Genomic DNA, 18317 nt, shown 5'->3' with positions numbered 1-18317 from the left:
CGGACAGAGTCGCATTTAGTCTAGTAGGGTGTGATTCTATTGCACTAGCCGCCGACGGTGGGTTATCATTTGTCTGCCCAACGGCGGCAATAAGCAGTAGTTACGGCTTGTAATCTAGACAATCGGGAAATGGCAAAGATCAAATTGGAAGACATGTTCGAATACCTCTCGTTGGGAATTTATTGTTCTAGAGCTCTTTGACCCTCTCAAGTAAGACATCTAATGTCCTCATTGAAGCGTGCATCGATGTATATCCCGATGTTCAAGCCTGGGAAGGTTCCAAGGTTCCAAGGTTCTGGAGGCTGGCGTCATCCTGTATTGACATGACCATACCATCTAAAAAGGTCCATTGCACTAGATATCAGATCAAAGACTAGTATAGATATGCCCGCAATGGCTGGAATGCCCGGAACAGTCAAAATTAATTCATCTACATCTATACCCCAAAGTATCCAAGATCACAAAGAAAGCAAAAAAAAAGCAAAAAGCGGATCCCCCTGGCAATCATCCAAGCCGCGTGGTTGGAACCGCAACACGGATTACGCTGGTCAAGGTATACATTTTGGCTAAAAAAGAGGCTGCTCCTCCTTTCCTCCTCTTTTGCATCTCTCCTTGATCCCTTTTTTCACGCTCTTACCATGAAGGTGAGTTTCCCTAGTTCCGAAGTATCACCTGGTATCAAGTTTAATTAATCCGGTTTCAAAAATAAAAGGCCTTTAGGCGGTCCTTGAAGGGGGAGAAAGAACCCAAACATCACCACATCTCTATTACACCCAAGTCCGCTATTGCGATATTACCCCCGAAAAAAGTCAGTTCCTTGCGCAAATTCGCCAGTTGGGTTGAATTTCGCCGTCCCACTCCCGACTCGTTCTTGGCAGTGGCTGACCGTATTTCTAGGTAATCAAAGCGCTTTACGACTACCAACCCGAGCTGGGAACCTCGCAGGAATTGGCATTCAGCAAGGGAGATTTCTTTCACGTTATAAGCAGGGAGGACGATTCGGATTGGTACGAAGCGTGCAATCCGCTGATCCCTAGTGCTAGGGGGCTTGTACCCGTCTCCTTTTTTGAGGTTATCGGCAAAAACGAGAGGGATAGTGGGGGTTCCGGCGACCTGGCCAAGGACCACTACGATTCCGGGTTCTCCGACCGCGGTTTTTCCCAAGATTCTCCCATCACCAATAACGGCGCATTCAGAATGTCTGCACTCAAGGGCCAAGGCGCCATGGTTTACGGAATTGTTCAGTACGATTTTCAGGCGGAGCGACCCGATGAATTAGATGCGAAGGCGGGCGAAGCTATTATCGTCATCGCTCAATCTAACCCGGAGTGGTTTGTCGCCAAACCCATCGGCCGTCTCGGTGGCCCAGGCTTGATCCCCGTCTCTTTCATCGAATTGCGTGATATGCAAAGCGGACAGGCTGTGGCCGACCCGCTTGATGCCGTGCGACGCGCCGGTGTTCCCAAGGTTGAAGAATGGAAGAAGATGACGGCAGAATACAAGAATAGCAGTATCACATTGGGCAAAATCGACCCTGGTCACGGCGGTAGCACTTCGGGTATGGAAAACATGTCCATGAGCCGCCAGAGTCAAATGAGTCAAAATGGCAATGTTTATGTAGGCGAATTTTCTGACTCCCATTTGCGATTTCATTTACTAACCGATGATGCGTCTGAGTAGGAGCACCAACGTAATGCCAGCAAGGGAACTTTGTCACAAGTGCCCATGTCGCAACAGGGCTCTCAGCTTCTCATCCCCGTCTCTGCCTACATTCCGCGCTACTGTTTCGACAACGATAAGTATTGGTACATCATCGAGGCGAAGATGGAAGACGGTCGCTGCTGGGAGCTGTCGCGTTACTACCACGATTTCTACGACTTCCAGATCGCCCTTCTGACTCAATTTGAAGACGAAGCTGGCAACCGTGGCCGTGGACGAACCCTCCCTTTCATGCCGGGTCCCGTCACCCACGTCACAGACGCAATTTCCAATGGTCGACGACAGAACTTGGACGAATACATCAAGAAGCTCCTGTCTATGCCCCCGCATATCTCGCGTTGTCAACTCGTGTGCGAACTCTTCTCGCCCAGAGAAGGCGACTTCGAAATCGACCCTGAAGCGTTTGGCGAGGACGCCCGGTTCTCGGATGGATCTCAACACTCCGTTGGCGTGGATCCCCAACAAACCGTGTCGCGCCAGTCTTCGCAGCAGCAAATCAACGCGTCTGTGGAGCAAGTATCTCAGCAGCGTGCCTCGGCGCCCCCGCCACATGCCAATGGTGGCCCGCCGCCTGTGAATCGTCAAACCAGTTCCATCGCTCAGGCCCCTGGCACATCAGCCAACAGCGCCATGAAGGTCAAGGTGTTCTTCCAGGATGACCTGATTGCGATCCGCATCCCATCTGGCGTGAGCATGCAGCACCTCAAGGACAAGCTATGCGACCGGTTGAAGATCCAGGACGACATTATTGTGCAGTACCGTGACGAATCCTCTGGCTCCTACGTCGATCTCTTCACAGATCAGGATCTGGATAACGCCATGCAGCGGAACACCAAGCTGACTCTCTTCGTCAGCGTTGCATAAAAAAGCACTTAATTCTTCCCTGGTGTTCGGGTCAACAATAGACTTGCCCTTGATTTCATCGAGGGGGCTATCGTCAACCTCGTAATAATGTTTGCCACGAGTAAGGTTGGTGCATTGGAGTTTTGGGATGACGTATGATCATTCTTTGATTTAATTTCTTCTTTTTCAGACTGGTCATCAGTTCTTTGGGCGATTTCACATGGTCCATGAGGACGAGATCGCGATTTAACGAATCTGATGCGGGATGTACGGCATGGGTTTCCTTTCTATCTTCATGTCTTCATGTCTTCTTCCTTCTTTTTTCTTTGATTTTGTTGTTTCTGCAATGTCGCATTATGGGCTTTTTCATTTTTGTTTCTGCGTCAATTTCGCATCAGATCTACATCTCATCCTGTCCAGGATCATACCCCGGTCTGCCTGCTTCTGTCTTGTGTACATATTTTTTTTTGCTTCTCGTGCATATACCGGGGGGGGCCTCTTCACACATAGGAGTGGCTCAACCATGGTGTCTCACAACTCCTTTGGTACTAGATATAAATTTTGACATCAAGTTAGAAACATTCATGTTTAAGAGGCAGTGATGTTGAGCCACGTGACACCCTAGTTCCGACTGCTCTTCGACCCCAGGGATGGAATCTACCGGTTGTCCACTAGAATTTTTGTAATTTGTCAAGAGCTGCAGGAGCTGTGGGTTATATGGGTTGAGTGCCAGTGATAATTCGCTATCTGCTGCCTCGGCCCTATGTTAGCTTACGAGAACCCGCCGCCGCTCTCCGGAGGAAAAACAAATCCTTGCCTGCTATGCAATACCTCGGTTAACATCTTCGCATTGCAATCGTTCTCCGCCCGCTAAACCCGACCTCGAATCTACCGTCGCAACGCACCTGCCAAGACAACGTCCAAAAAGGCATGCCAATGAGCCGCCCATCGGCAAAGCTATGTGCAGAGTGCTTCCCGAGCGCGCTGCGGGCGCCTCGGGGCCTCCATCCTACAACATTGGGGGCCGCCACTCGTAGATCTTATGCCACAAAGCGGAGGGCACTCAATACACTGCAACGGCCGACTCGATCGCCGTTGCAATGCATGTCCTCGAAGAGGATCTGCCCCCAGCTGGCTGTTCAATCGCCGAAGGGGCGGGGTCTGGCTACAGTCTCGGACGGCGATAAGAACGCCACCGCTTCGCCACAGGATGGGCCCATGAGGGAATATGATGTGCGCGTGCAGGAGGGGAGACTGAGGGATGATGAGTATCAGAGAGGTAGGTCATGACCAACTCCGACGGACCACAGTTCTAAAGCTGACATGCGCCGATTCTACAGGGATTATCCAAAATCTACAGGACCTCTTTGAAGCGCTGAAAGATTACAATCCGCCCAAGGTTGTTCACCCCAAGCCTGAGTCTCTGGACCCTCAGCAAAAGTCTTCCTTCTTCGGGTCTCTGTTCGGCGGTGGCACGAAGAAGAAGGAAAAGTCAGCTATCCCCGATCACCTTCCGAAGGGATTGTACATGTATGGCGATGTCGGGTGTGGCAAGACGATGTTGATGGATTTGTTCTTCGAAACGCTCCCGCCGAATATCAAGGATAAGACGCGCATTCACTTCCACAATTTCATGCAGGACGTACATAAGCGCATGCACGTGGTGAAGATGAAGTATGGAAATGATTTCGATGCGCTTCCAATGGTTGCAGCTGACATTGCTGAGCTAGCGGGTGTGCTTTGCTTTGACGAGTTCCAATGTACAGATGTAGCCGATGCGATGATCCTGCGACGGTATGTGTTCTCTCCCCGGACGGGGCTTGGTCGAAAACCTAGCTGACAACCTACCAACCAGCCTTCTCGAGATCCTCATGTCCCACGGCGTCGTCCTCGTCACCACATCTAACCGGCATCCTGACGACCTGTACAAAAACGGCATCCAGCGTGAATCCTTCATTCCATGCATCAACCTCCTCAAGACTGATCTGAGCGTCATCAACCTCAATTCCCCAACAGATTACCGCAAAATTCCCCGGCCCCCGGCTGCCGTCTACCACTACCCACTGGGTGAGGACGCACAGCAGCACGCGCAGAAGTGGTTCGAGTTCCTAGGCGACCCTATCAATGACCCCCAACACACAGACTCGCAGGTTGTCTGGGGCCGCGAAATCAAGGTTCCCCGTGCTAGCGGCAAGGCTGCGCAGTTCACCTTCCAGGAGCTCATCGGCTCGGCCACAGGTGCAGCTGACTACCTCGAGCTCGTCCGGCATTACGATGCGTTCATTGTCACGGACGTGCCGGGCATGAACCATACCCAGCGTGATCTGGCGAGACGTTTCATTACGTTCATCGATGCGGTATATGAAAGCAGGGTGAGTAATGAGCCATTTTTCTGTTCACATTTTTGTTAATGATGCAGTCAACTAACAACCCACACCAATAGGCCAAACTAGTCCTCACGACCGAAGTCCCCCTCACAAACCTGTTCATCTCCGAAACCGACGTAAAGAAAACACTTAAAGGTGACAGCGGCGACCACTCAGATCTATCCGACGCAATGCGCAATTTAATGGATGACCTCGGTATGTCCGTGCAGGCGCTGAAGAACACGTCTATCTTTAGTGGCGACGAGGAGCGCTTTGCATTTGCGCGTGCGCTTTCCCGTCTTTCTGAAATGGGGAGCAAGGAGTGGGTGGAGCGCGGGTTGGGACTTGGAAACAGTCCTGTGCAGACTAAGGAGGAGCGCGACGCTTGGCAGAAGACGAGGAGTCATTGGAGTGAGGATAATATGTAGATTCTGCTTGTCCTCCTGTCTTGCCTTTTGTGCACTTATAATGTGCTATCGAGAAGATACCTGTGCACATAGATCGAGTTTGGTGTACATAGCATAGCTTTTCTTAGAATTTTGAAATTATCTTGGGGTTCTCCTAAATTGACCCACAAAACACTTGTACTCGGCTCAATTCATTATGATCTCCAAAATATGTTGGCAACGGACATGACTCCCTGATATCAGGTGACGTCATACTCTATCAAGGTCTCCAGGATAATCGCAGGACTACCAATAAACAAGAAGCTGCAATCCAGGTATGATTTCACGTCATCGGCTACCTGCAATCGACATCGCCCACCATCCCAGTGTCAAGGCCTTGTATTGCCAGTGGAACTCCCCATGATCGACCACCCAGATAACACCGGCAAAAGCTACCGAGCTATAGCTCCCCCTAGGTGGAGTGCAGGAAACTACCCCGCGAATTAAAATGGAGGAATCCTCAACATTTCTTGTCTGATTTGCTCTATTACCGGTTTTCCTGTCGGCATTGGTTGGTAAAGTACCCGGGGTTAGGGTATAGTTGATAGGTCATAATATGGTCATTCTTGCAAAGCGGTTATTCCACCCTGGCTAGACTTATGACTTGGGAAATGGACTTATGGCTGTGTGATTGTACTATCTCATTTTGTTGGCAGATGCGACCTCGCAACTCGAGAGATTACATCATTGACGTCGCACCTGGGGATTGCACAGTGAGCAGATTGATTTTAGTATAAAAATGGGAAAACTCAAGTCGACGCAAACTTTCCCTACTTCCCCTACATCCCCTACTCTGGTTTTCATTCTCTGGTTACTCTGGAATAGTTTATATCAACCGAACACACTACTATGGCAGCAAATTCAAACACCAAGGCTGCAGACGGCAAGCATGCCGATCTACAAAAGGACACCGTCGACGTCTACGCCAAGCAGCACATGACAACCGACCATGGCGTCAAAATCTCCAACCCAGACCAATGGCTCCGTGTCGTAGATGAAAAGAAGACCGGGCCTTCACTTCTGGAAGACCAAATCGCCCGCGAAAAGGTATATCTACGCACCTACATCCATCCACACATACACCGATACACATCCGAGCAAGCAATCTAACCGACAACAGATTATGCGCTTCGATCATGAACGCATCCCAGAGCGAGTAGTACACGCACGCGGAACAGGTGCCTTCGGCAAATTCAAGCTACACGAGAGCGCCGCGGACGTAACAACTGCCGGGGTTCTGACCGACACCAACCGGGAGACACCACTGTTCCTGCGGTTTTCGACTGTGCAGGGTAGTAAGGGCAGCGCGGATACGGTACGCGACGTGCGCGGGTTCGCCATCAAGATGTATACCGCAGAGGGAAACTGGGATATCGTCGGGAATAACATCCCTGTTTTCTTTATACAAGACTCGATCAAGTTCCCTGATGTTATTCATTCTGTCAAGCCTGAACCGCATAATGAGGTGCCCCAGGGTCAATCTGCGCATAATAATTTTTGGGATTTTCAGTATATGCATTCGGAGGTTACACATATGAATCAGTGGGTTCGTATTTCTGTCTTCTGTTGGGGTTGGGGTTACTGATACGGTGTGTGGCAGATTATGTCTGATAGAGCTATTCCGCGGTCGTTCCGGATGATGCAGGGATTCGGCGTGAATACTTATTCCTTGATTAACCAAGCTGGCGAGCGCCATTTCGTCAAGTTCCACTTTACTCCAGAGCTGGGAGTGCACTCGCTCGTCTGGGATGAGGCGCTGAAGATCAGCGGCCAGGATCCCGACTTCCACCGGAAAGACCTAATGGAGGCGATTGAGGCAGGACACTTCCCACGCTGGAAGTTCGGTCTGCAGCTCATCCCCGAAGAAAAGGCCGACAACTTCGAGTTCGACCCTCTTGACGCCACGAAGGTCTGGCCCGAAGAGCTAGTGCCCATCCGCTATATCGGCGAGCTGGAACTCAACCGTAATATCGACGAGTTCTTCCCTCAGACAGAACAGGTCGCATTCTGCACGAGCCACATCGTGCCTGGCATCGACTTCTCCGACGATCCCTTGCTTCAAGGCCGGAACTTCTCATATTTTGACACGCAGATCTCGCGACTCGGACCGAACTGGGAGGAACTGCCCATCAATCGACCAGTATGTCCATACATGAGCCTAGTCAACCGCGACGGCCAGGGCAGACACCGCATCACAAAGGGCAAGGTAAACTACTGGCCGAACCGGTTTGAAGCCAACCCACCCGCGACGGCAGAGCAGGGCGGCTTCGTTAGCTACCCGCAGAAGCAGCAGGGACTCAAGAAACGCGCTTTATCAGATAAGTTCAAGGAGCACTTCAACCAGGCGCAGGTATTCTACAACTCGCTCTCGTCGATTGAAAAGATGCACGTGGCGAAGGCATTCTCCTTTGAGCTGGACCATTGCGATGACCCTATCGTCTACAAGCGCATGACAGAGCGCCTGTCAGCGATCGATCTAAACCTAGCCACGACTGTCGCGAAGAACGTTGGCGGCGATACACCGGTGAAATCTCTAAATGAAAACAGGGGCATTAAGGCCAAAGGTTTGAGCCAGCTTGAATTCATGCCGGAGAAACCCCTCATTTCAACGCGCCGCATCGCCATCCTGCTTGCCGACGGCTTTGACTTCAACCAGTATGCCACGATGAAAGAGGTACTTAGCGAGCGCGGCGCGTTCGTTTTCACAATCGGTGCGCAGCGCCAGGGTGTGACTGCCGAGTCTGGGCAGAAGATTATTCCTGATCACTTCTTTTCTGGGGTGCGGTCAACGCTGTTCGATGCGGTCTACGTGCCAGGTGGGAAGCATATCCAGGCGCTAGTGAAGAACGGCGTCTTCAAGCATTGGATCTCTGAGTCTTTCGCACATCTGAAGGCTATTGCAGGTACTAATGAGGCTGTGCCATTTATTGAGAAGCAAATCGGGCTTCCTGCGGTCGAAGTTGCCAAAACTGGTTCGCCGCTCAAAGAGTCGTATGGTGTCGTTACAGGCCATGGAGATGCGGTTTCATTGTTGAAGGTTGGCACGGTTGGGCCTGATTCGAAGGGACTGGCCGAGCAGTTTATTTGGCAGATTTCTCGACACCGTAATTGGGCGCGCGAGCTGGATGGACTTTCTGATCAGATTGCTGCTTGAGTTGGGGATTTGGTGTGAACCGAATTGGATGTGACCAAGGAAATTGTATTGAAATTGTATCCTTTTGGTTGCAGAGTTGAGAGCCTTTGGATGTTCCTGGTATCTAATTCGTTTTTACAGCCATCCTCAAGGTGGTGGGATCCCACATTAAACCGCTGTAATACACTGTGTAGGTAGCTAGCCTGCATTCTTCATCGGCAACGCAAACTCCATCCGCAAGCTCAGGTAGGGCTGGAGAAAACTTGGCCCTAGAAGATTCCAACACTGTCATGGCCCTTTTGGCAGATCTCTTGAGGCCTATGTATCTCCAGCCCTTGGTATGTGTGCCCAACCCCTTCCCATGTAACATACGTCATCCATCATGGGCTATAGTGTAACTCGTAAAGTTTTACTGTGGTTGGAGTGGAATTATAGGAGCAAGAGAGATAGTCTGTACAAGAATTATAGGACTCACTAGAATAGAAGAGGGATATTTTCGTCAAATCCACTCCCCTAGGAGCTCCCAAGTTAGTTCTTAAAGTTAAGAAATCTATTTATCTACAAAGTATTCGATATTAACTAGATTTTGTGCCTTAACAAAAGCCTTGTAAGCTCATGAACTGAAGGAGCATAGTAAGCAATTCTATCTATACATCCGTAGTAGCTCTACCGAACTCCGAAATAGCTAGTTATCTACTTTCTAACATATATATATATATATGTTCAATACAGTTGATAAGTCGGATTAGGGTAGTTAATGTCGATATGACACGAGGCCTAATGTTGCAGGCTCCCCCTGTGTGCCTCGAGAGTTAGGTTTCGGCACTCTTGAAAACGCCTCAGTTGTTATTTTAACAACATCACTACTACAGAGAAACCGAACCAGTTTAGTCCAAGAAATCACCAAAACTCTCCATAATCCTCCACCTCCCGCGTACCATGTCCTTTACATGCCTGCCACCGACCACATTTCAGGAAGAGTTACACTGCAGGAATATTCCACCGGCCGCGTTCCGAACTAAGATTGGAAAATCAGAAGTACTCATGTTCTCGCAGCGAACAATGTCCTTTTTATCAATGGTAGGCTACGTTCCAGAACTTTTGCCTCGTTTCAATCCTTCTCTTCTGCTATTGGACCTCCGCAGTCATGGTTCTTCATCTATCACGCTCGACACGGCTGAGCATAGTGATTGGCATCTCGACCTGTTTCTTTCTGGCTGAGATTTCGTGTTAGTTGCCCTTTCTTGGCTTTTGTGATAGTGGTTCTGGTACGGACTTGTGATATGCTGATACGGGGCTAGTGGGCTTCTATACCCACTCAATCTCCCTGATTGCGGATGCTTTCCATTATGTAGGTGGTTGTGGTGGAGTTGGGGGGGGGACGGGGTTTTTTCTTTGGCTAACATGGGTTACAGCTGAATGATCTAGTTGGGTTTATTATTGCACTTGTTGCATTAAAGGTACAGTTGTGGTAGTGGTTGTGTGTTGGTGGTCATACTGATGTGAAATGTAGAAATCCGAGCGCGGCGACTCGCCCAAGGAGCTCACTTTTGGTTGGCAGCGGGCTCAGCTGCTCGGTGCATTTTCCAATGGCGTTCTTCTGTTTGGGTTAGGCATCAGTATCCTTTTTCAGTCCATCGAGCGATTTGTTGCTCTACACAGTGGGTGCCATCGCCCATGTTGGAAGTTGATCTTGTCTGGTCATACCTGACGGTGTACCTAGATGTTGATAATCCCAAGATGATGTTCATCACCGGGTGTGTCGGATTGGCCCTGAATCTCATTAGTGCAGTCTTCCTTCACGGTACGGTTCCTGGGGTCCTCTTTGTGTATTACGCTAACGGTGTCTAGAACATGGACATGGACAAGAACACGGGCATAACCAGCGTCTATCACCCACAGTTGAGATCCCGATTCTGCACCTTGACGAAGAAGATTATGATTCTAGCACCCAAGTAAGCTGCGTCAATCTAGTGGAGACCGACTGACACAGTTAAGCATCACGATCACAAGCATCTTCATTTCGAAAAACATCACTGCGCAGATTCAGGCAGCCATAGCCATGGTCATGGTGGCCACGACCACGGTGATCTAGGCATGATGGGAGTGATGATCCACATTATCGGCGATGCAATCAATAATCTGGGCGTCATGGCAGCGGGTCTCACTATCTGGCTCGCTACACCCCATGCTGGCCGATTCTATGCTGATCCCGGCGTGAGCATGTTTATTGCCATCCTCATCATTCTGTCGTCGTTCCCTCTGAGTGAGTGTATGCACAATAAGGGCACACTTCAATCGTGCAGCTGACACCATCTAGTGCGCCAAGCTGGGATCATCCTGCTAGAGAGCGTGCCCACTGGAGTTGACATGTGTGATGTCCAACACGACCTAGAAATGGTATTTCAACTCCTCCTCCTTTCTACTTGTTTCTATTCTATCCTAACAATCACCAGATCAAGGGTGTCAATTCAATCCACGAACTTCACATCTGGCGCCTCACCCAACTAAAGACCCTCGCCTCGGTGCACGTCGTCGTTTCTGAGGACTCAGTCGGGGACTTTATGAAGACAGCGCGTGTGATTCATGAGTGTTTCCACGCCTATGGAATCCACTCCATTACACTGCAGCCCGAGTTGGAGGATGTTGATGAGGTGCCGCATGAATATCCCCGGTGCCAGGTTATCTGCGGGACAGAGTGTGCGTCGTTGACTGGTGGATAAGTGAACTAACCACAAGTGAACTACAAGTGAACCATTTCCAACTATCATGGTATCATCATTTTAAAACCGAATACAACTTCCATTAACCAGTCAAGTGGTCGAGCAGTAACTTGACCATCACATCTTCCTTGGTCTAGTGGTGATGATTTCCGCTTGTCATTAACTCCGATAAGCGCGGGAGACCGGGGTTCGATTCCCCGAGGGAGAGATTGTTTTTTTTTTTTTTGGTCGGTATTGTCATACTTGAGTGAATGATCTATGTTGCATTGTCTTCGAAGGACGGTTTATTTGTTGAAAATGTTACTCTCAGTATCACAACCCAAACTGGAGTATTAGGTGGGTTTGATTCTACTAAAATTGGTGTATGCAGCGTCCCGAAGACCGAAGACCTAGATACTTGAATATATATACCATGGCCGAAATCCCAGATTAGTCTACGAATCTAACACAGTCCAAGCTCTTCAACCAACCTAGGGACAGCCATCAACAAGTGCGGACATTTTTGGTCTACGCAGTTTCCACTACTTTTGATTTTGATTATATCTTCCAAGGCATCAGGATGGTTGAAAGGTCACCATAGGGGATAGGGGTCGCTTCAAAGCATCTCATGCTTCACATGCCTGTGCGACCTGCAGAGCGAGAAAGAAGTGGGACAAGCTGCTGCCAAAATATGGATATTGTATCAGGTAAAGTCACCACGTCGCCAAAAGATGGACTGTTACTGGAGCGAGGTCAGGAAACCCGTAGCATCGGTCTGCGCAAACAACCACCTGCGAATCCCAAATGGCAATCTTGTTCAACATCTGCCATCTTGTGCGTCTGGCAGTCGATCCCATCAGAGCCGGCTGTAGCAGATGCTAGTCTGTATCACCAGATCCCCCAACTGATTCATCAAACGGGGCAGCTCGTCTCAGCGCTCGCTTTTTCCAAGGTCCGCACCGCCATCTCCCAGTTTGCTCCCGCCCATAGTTGTCCAGTGACCTCATCACGTCATGGGCTATTTCCTCGGTGACTTTTCGGCTCTTTTAATTGACCATCCGTCCCACTGCATATGTTGCTCATGCCGACCAGCAAACCCTCCGACGCACTATAGACCGTCTAGTTGCCCTCGTGCAGGAGTCCCGTCCGATCTCCATCCCCCTGATTCAATCGTGTCTCCTACTAGCCGTCTACGACAGGTGACCAAAGAACGGAGCACAGTCCACTGTGGGGTGTGCCCGCAATGGCCTATGCCGCCCGTCCTCATCTTCACTACCTTCCTGCATATCGAAAAGATGCCGGAGGTCCTAGTGCCAATATCGAAGCGCGCTCGGATCCGGATGATTTGCTGCGAGCAAGGGAAGCGGCCAATATCCAGCGAGGGATAATCATTTGTGAGAGGCAATGCTACCTCTTCAGAACACCATCCCATCGATGGTGCTAAATCGGTCCGGCGGCCAGGGTCTTCTTTTGTGAATTGGCCGTGTCCGAGCTACCATCAGTAACCACCATCCCCAATGGCGATGTCCTGCTGCCGATCGAGCCTGAATTTATCACCGGGAATCTGTCTGCATCAGGATGTCATTTTCTGCACTGGTTCTTCCGACATCGGGGGCTTCGGTCGCGCCGCCCAAGCCGCTTGGCTTCTGGACCAAGTCTTTAAGGCACTCGAGGTTCCAAGCCTGCGTTCCGGGCTCACTCAGCTTTGAGTTCTAGAGATCAAGATCCAGACCTTCATGGGGGTCATCATGCAGCCATGCTATGCCAACAAGAAGCTGACCGACTTTTGTCAGCCGATTGCCACCACTATCCAGTCAGTCCACCCCAGAGGGTTCTCTCTTTCTGCTAACAACCTCCCCCCCCCCAGAGAGCGTTGTTTATAATGCATTGGCATATCCACAGGCAAGCCTCGCAAGTTCTTGACCCCAAGTATCGGTCGCTCGAAGACTGGCGGAAGCGGTCGCACACTGTGCTGGAAATTGCGACCACTTTTGTTCTGGGCATCGCTGAAGCCCACAGAAATCCCGACAGGGTGCTTCCCCGCTACTCAGATGTTATACAAGCTGCGCTAGAGCACATATGTGTCAAACCGGATTGAAATGGCGACAGCGCGCTGCGAATTGGCTTCGCATATCACTGCATCACGTCCACCAATTCCCGAAGAGTATATAATCAGCAAGACGTCTCTCAGATAAGAACTCCACTCGGCCAGGGATGTGGCCTTAAGATAGGTCATTTGAAACTCGAATCCGAATCCGAATCCGATTCCGAGATAGCCAAGGTCAGATGGTCTGCGGGGAAATGCGTTGTGCCTTGTGTCTCCCCTCTTTCTCATGTTCAAGTTTAACCCTGCCCCCAAATTCCTATCTTTCCATTTCGGCTTTCAACCATTACTCAACATGACTCGTGATTGGCAGAGTCAAGCTCAAAAAGGCAGAGATATTTTAGCCAATTCTATTCCAAAGCAATGGCTTCTCCCAGTTGACAGACTGCCGCCGGTCTCGCAGAAGAGTGTGGTTGACTTCCCCCAGCAAAGCGGGCTGTTCAATGAGCGTGAGCTCCATATAACTGAACTGTCGGCTACCGCACTGGTGACTGAAATGGGCAATGGAAAGCTGAGCGCGGAAGAAGTGGTCGTTGCATTCTTGAAGAGAGCCGTGGTGGGCCATCAACTGGTGAGATTAGAAGACTCCGCTTTGGTCATTCTCGCGCTGATGGACTGGTCAGCTCAATTTCGCAACGGAATTCATGGCCGATGAGGCAATCACTCGCGCCAAAGAGCATGATGAGTACTATAGAAGCACAGGAAAACTAGTCGGACCTCTGGTAAGCTCAGATAACCATGCCTGTTGACTTTGACACTGGCACGATTCTGACGACACAACGGCAGCATGGCATACCAATCAGCGTAAAAGAACACGTCTCCATGAAGAACCGAACATGCAACACGGGATATGTAGCTTGGTGGGTATTATATCACCACAAGAAAACCACACTGCTAACAACCAAAAACAGGGTTGATGAAGTCGCCACAGAAGATGCATTTCTTCTCCAACTCCTGTCCAAAGCCGGTGCCATTTTCCATGTGCGGACAAATGAACCCCAGTCATTAATGGTCTGTCCACACACTTCACATTAGCAGTGCATATCATAACCAATGGCATTTAGCACCTGTGCTGCAGCAACAACATCACCGGGACAACATTAAACCCCCTCAACCGCACTTTAAGCCCAGGCGGCTCCTCTGGCGGTGAAGGGGCATCGATGGGATTCCGGTGCGCGCCACTAGGAATTGGAAGTGACATCGGCGGATCAATTCGCTGCCCCGCAGCGTTTTGCGGTGTGTATGGTTTCCGTCCTTCCACGCTGCGGAACCCTGTAACAGGACTCAAAGCTGCTGCCTCGGGCCAGGAGACAATCCGCGGTGTGATAGGTCCAATGGCCAGTTGCTCGATGGAGGATCTAGAGCTGTTCCAGAGAGCTGTGTTGGAGCAAGAGCCTTGGGGCATTGAAACGTCACTGATGCCTGTGCCATGGAAGACGGTTGCTCCGACACGGGATATGACTGTGGCTATTATGTGGGACGATGGGTGGGTCGTGATCCAACCAAACGTCTGGTATCGGTGTGCTAATCCATATCCAAGCTGCGTACGCCCCCATCCACCCATCACTCGCGCTTTGAGACACGCCAAGCAGAAGCTGGTAGCGGCAGGGGTAAACGTCGTAGACTGGAAGCCGTATAAGCACCGACAGGGCTGGGAAATTATTGTAAGTCCAAAACTCTACTCTAGTCTTATATGCTATAACGCTAACATGGGTCAGTCCGCTTTATACTACCCGGACGCCGCCAGCAAGCAACGCGAGGTTCTTGCCAAATCAGGAGAGCCCGCATGTCCCCTTACAGATTGGGCTTTTACCTATAGCCGGAGCACGCCTCTTTCTCATCCCGAAGCATGGGCTCTGCACATCCAACGTGATATCTATAGGGACGAGTATCACGCTCTCCTCAATCGTCGCGGTGTTGACTTTATTCTCTCCCCGACCTACCCCGCTGCCGCGGCGGTGATGGGTGAGTCGCAGTATTGGAATTACACTGCGGTTTGGAACTTGGTAGACCTGCCTTCTGTGGTCTTCCCATCTGGAATCACTGTCGATCCGAAGGTAGATGTGTTGACGGGGGAAGATAGGGAGTATGTTCCCAGGGATGAGGTTGACAAGAGGGAATGGCGGAAGTACCAAGATCCGGAGAGGTACGAGGGCGCGTTGGTGGGACTCCAACTTTCCGGGAAGCGGTTCAAGGACGAAGAGACCCTAGCTGCGGCTAAGATTGTTGAAGAAATCGTCAGAGAGGAGAAATGCTCGAAGGATTGACGTGGCAGTGGAGATGAACTGCTTAGGTTACTTTCAATCTTAACATACATTCTTATATCAACCATGTCTCTTCGTAGCAAAGACCATAGCAAGCGGCGTAGCAGTCTTCACTTTCTTCCCCTCCAAAGCCCTTTCCATCTCATCCCAAAGCGGATTTATGTCCGACTCGGACACCTTTGGGGTTGTCCAGGTAGATGCATAACCCTTAAACCAGCCATAGTCCTGCTCATCCATCCAATCCGCATCCTCCTCCTCCCAAACAATATGCTCCCCATCCCTAACCTGACTTTCACCAATTCGATCATTGATCCGAAATGCGTCCATGCTCCCCCGCGCATTAACATACAACCGTTTAACCTCCTTCCAATCCTCCCCGGGGAACCCGAGAGCCTCAGTCCCAGAGTTCAGAATCCTCAACGCGTGATCAAGCATTGGATCATGAACCTTGCCCGCATAAAACGCACATAAGGCCATCCAAGCCCTCTGAGCCCTCTCATTCCCAACAATGCGCGGGTAATTATAGTGCGTGATAACAAGCGTCCCGCCCGCGCGTAACTCCCGCGCAAACTCTGCAATCGCAGTCTCCGGTCTCGTCCAGTGGATGCACTCACATGCCATGATCAAGTCGACCGAGCCCGATTCCACAGAGCTTCTTTCGGCACTTTCTTGCAGGAATCGGAATTTAGATTCGGGCAGACGGGATTCCTCGACAAGGAGTCTACGAGCCAGCGCGGTGTACCCGTCATTGGGGTCTGAAACGATCACCGTGTTGAAGCGGGGGGCTAGACTTGACGAGATGACTCCACAGCCGGCGCCGATGTCTTGGGCGAGGGACCAGGTGGAGTGGGGCTTTTGGGAGTGATAGGTGAAGACTTTTTCGAAGAAGGATGGTGGGTAGATTGGTCGGAAGGTGAGGTAGTCAGACCAGTTCACGCCTTGATTGGCGTTGAAGCCGTACTCTCTGGTAGGATCGGTTTCGTGGGATGTCATTGTTGATATGGACATGTGGGAAATATGGTTGGAATGAGGGTGTGAGGTAATGCTTTGACTGATGAATGATAGACTGGGATAATATGGGGGGGGGGGGGGGGGGGGGGGGGGGAGTATTTATAGTCCTCAAAGATCTCCTTTGTGTCATTTGAAGGGCCCTAAGACAACTATAGGAACGAGCAAATGTGTTGTCTTCCCGGAATTGACGAAACGGACTACGTCGATTCGTTCGACTTTGGGAATTTTTGAAAATCTTCCAAAAATAGAGGTCCTAATGGAGAAGTTCAATAAGATCTCTTAAAGGTCTCGGAGAACATCGGTCAAATCGATCTCGGATCTCGGGGTTCATTTTTTTTTTAACATAGGCCTTGTCGCAACTAGATCTATCATATTCGAGTTGCCTTGTATACTTTATTTACTTTATATACTCTCTCGGGACTTTCTCCTTAATTTCCATCTTGTCCCCCTCGTCTGGAACATCTAGTTATGCTCGAATTTTCTTGACTTCAACCTCGAGCTCTGTACAAGAGTGGGGTTAGTGGAGTCATGGAGTTGCCCCTTGTCGGTGATCTTCAATAGCGCCCTGGACGATTTCCCTACGCAGGATAAAGAGGGCCTTTTTTTTTTTTGAAGATCGAAAGGCACTGGAGCAGTAGGCATATTTGACGTCCCTTTGCTTTTCTTTCTAGCAGTCCGCGGGGGTCAAATGCAACCATTTAAATATGGAAAAGATCCCCCTTTCAGTCCTAACATCTCCAACCCAACTCAGCTCTCAAATCCCGTAGTTGACCTAATCTGACCACCATCCTCCCCAAAATTCCCAGGATCCAGCCATTTCTCCATGCCACCCTTCAATACATCATCCCACTCATCTTTCAACATTGAAAACCAAGCTGTATCCCGATCCCTCCCCTTGATAATCAAATGCTGTCGAAAGATCCCTTCTAGCGAGAACCCCAAACGATGTTCATTCAATTCCCTGAATGATCACAGGAATTGAGAGTGAAGTGAGCAAACGAAGGCCCAAAGAGTCGAATCCATTTGGATTAGTTCGAGACATGTACCGTTGGTAAGTCTACAGTCTACAAGTTCTTAGAACATGCAATCTCACTGCATAGAAGAACTAAAAGGAAGGATTGCCCATGTCCAAGTTCACTTCTGCGCCCTATCCCTGCCCCACATTTCAGACGATAGCTAGACCTCGACACATTTCCTTTGGCATTCGATTTCCACACAAAATCTTCGGAACGCTATTCATGGGGATGTTCGCGTTGGGTTCCGGTAGGGGGGTTCCTTGCAGTGGCAGCAGTTCCAACAACTTCAGTTCGGAGGCCGATTCTGCGATTCAGGATTTTTTTTGGGGTTCCAGATCAAGTGCCACCGTTTCCCATCGGAGTCTCCTTAACTAGAGCGTTCGGAAATGACCAGTGAGATGCTTGCAGTGCTCAACTAGTCCGAGTCAGCCCACTTTTCTTCCCAAATCTAATCAATGTACATCCACACAATTAACGTGGGCAATCAGGTCCTGTCCATCATGTGTCTCGCCCATTGTTACCTATGATATCTGACACTGAGAGGTCTGCCTTACAGATCAAGCTAAGGCTGATCGGGTGGATGGGGCCTCTCTATTCCCTCTTCCTTTCCGGTCTCTTTTTCTTTCTTGCTTTGCCTCGCCATTTGAAATCCCCTCTGATACCCTGCCTAATGCACTCAAGTCAGAGCATAGTTCTATGACCTTTGAGCTCAT

At 50.1% G+C, this 18317-nt stretch overlaps 8 protein-coding genes and 1 non-coding gene across 9 annotated transcripts; 8 read left to right on the top strand and 1 right to left on the bottom strand.

Moving 5' to 3' along the window:
* Positions 1-638: 638 nt before the first annotated feature.
* On the top strand, positions 639-2583 carry Pdw03_2800 (Protein kinase activator Bem1, putative; the record flags this gene model as incomplete). Its single annotated transcript, XM_066100291.1, has 4 exons — positions 639-644; positions 713-808; positions 898-1617; positions 1681-2583. 4 exons carry the CDS (start codon positions 639-641, stop codon positions 2581-2583), a joined length of 1725 nt encoding a protein of 574 aa, XP_065955691.1.
* A 1083-nt stretch (positions 2584-3666) lies between these two features.
* Pdw03_2799 (Mitochondrial ATPase (Afg1), putative) lies at positions 3667-4311 on the top strand (the record flags this gene model as incomplete). Its single annotated transcript, XM_066100290.1, has 3 exons — positions 3667-3841; positions 3903-4236; positions 4293-4311. 3 exons carry the CDS (start codon positions 3667-3669, stop codon positions 4309-4311), a joined length of 528 nt encoding a protein of 175 aa, XP_065955690.1.
* A 31-nt stretch (positions 4312-4342) lies between these two features.
* Pdw03_2798 (Mitochondrial ATPase (Afg1), putative) lies at positions 4343-5356 on the top strand (the record flags this gene model as incomplete). The annotated part of the gene is made up of 3 exons (XM_014682223.2): positions 4343-4356; positions 4418-4934; positions 5006-5356. The coding sequence occupies 3 exons, from the start codon at positions 4343-4345 to the stop codon at positions 5354-5356; spliced, it is 882 nt and encodes a 293-aa protein (XP_014537709.2).
* Positions 5357-6223: 867 nt separating this feature from the next.
* On the top strand, positions 6224-8528 carry Pdw03_2797 (Spore-specific catalase CatA; the record flags this gene model as incomplete). The annotated part of the gene is made up of 3 exons (XM_014682224.1): positions 6224-6421; positions 6495-6920; positions 6975-8528. 3 exons carry the CDS (start codon positions 6224-6226, stop codon positions 8526-8528), a joined length of 2178 nt encoding a protein of 725 aa, XP_014537710.1.
* A 1126-nt stretch (positions 8529-9654) lies between these two features.
* Pdw03_2796 (Cation efflux protein) lies at positions 9655-11230 on the top strand (the record flags this gene model as incomplete). Its single annotated transcript, XM_014682225.2, has 9 exons — positions 9655-9736; positions 9809-9858; positions 9923-9967; positions 10021-10168; positions 10231-10311; positions 10359-10462; positions 10506-10773; positions 10828-10907; positions 10964-11230. 9 exons carry the CDS (start codon positions 9655-9657, stop codon positions 11228-11230), a joined length of 1125 nt encoding a protein of 374 aa, XP_014537711.2.
* A 122-nt stretch (positions 11231-11352) lies between these two features.
* Positions 11353-11438, top strand: Pdw03_tRNA55. Its single transcript has one exon. It is a non-coding gene; the product is annotated as a tRNA-Asp (tRNA).
* A 1507-nt stretch (positions 11439-12945) lies between these two features.
* Pdw03_2795 (uncharacterized protein) lies at positions 12946-13092 on the top strand (the record flags this gene model as incomplete). The annotated part of the gene is made up of 2 exons (XM_066100289.1): positions 12946-13022; positions 13077-13092. 2 exons carry the CDS (start codon positions 12946-12948, stop codon positions 13090-13092), a joined length of 93 nt encoding a protein of 30 aa, XP_065955689.1.
* Positions 13093-13608: 516 nt separating this feature from the next.
* On the top strand, positions 13609-15580 carry Pdw03_2794 (Glutamyl-tRNA(Gln) amidotransferase subunit A, putative; the record flags this gene model as incomplete). Its single annotated transcript, XM_014682226.1, has 7 exons — positions 13609-13884; positions 13937-14035; positions 14100-14173; positions 14225-14324; positions 14378-14799; positions 14854-14977; positions 15032-15580. The coding sequence occupies 7 exons, from the start codon at positions 13609-13611 to the stop codon at positions 15578-15580; spliced, it is 1644 nt and encodes a 547-aa protein (XP_014537712.1).
* Positions 15581-15637: 57 nt separating this feature from the next.
* Positions 15638-16570, bottom strand: Pdw03_2793 (Methyltransferase type 11; the record flags this gene model as incomplete). Its single annotated transcript, XM_014682227.1, has 1 exon — positions 15638-16570. The coding sequence occupies one exon, from the start codon at positions 16568-16570 to the stop codon at positions 15638-15640; it is 933 nt and encodes a 310-aa protein (XP_014537713.1).
* Between the last annotated feature and the right edge of the window lie 1747 nt (positions 16571-18317).

The sequence above is a fragment of the Penicillium digitatum genome, chromosome 1, assembly GCF_016767815.1.
Source record: "Penicillium digitatum chromosome 1, complete sequence".
NCBI lineage: Eukaryota > Fungi > Ascomycota > Eurotiomycetes > Eurotiales > Aspergillaceae > Penicillium > Penicillium digitatum.
The sequence above is the reverse complement of the archived record's forward strand: the minus strand, read 5'-3'. Positions and strand labels throughout refer to the sequence as shown.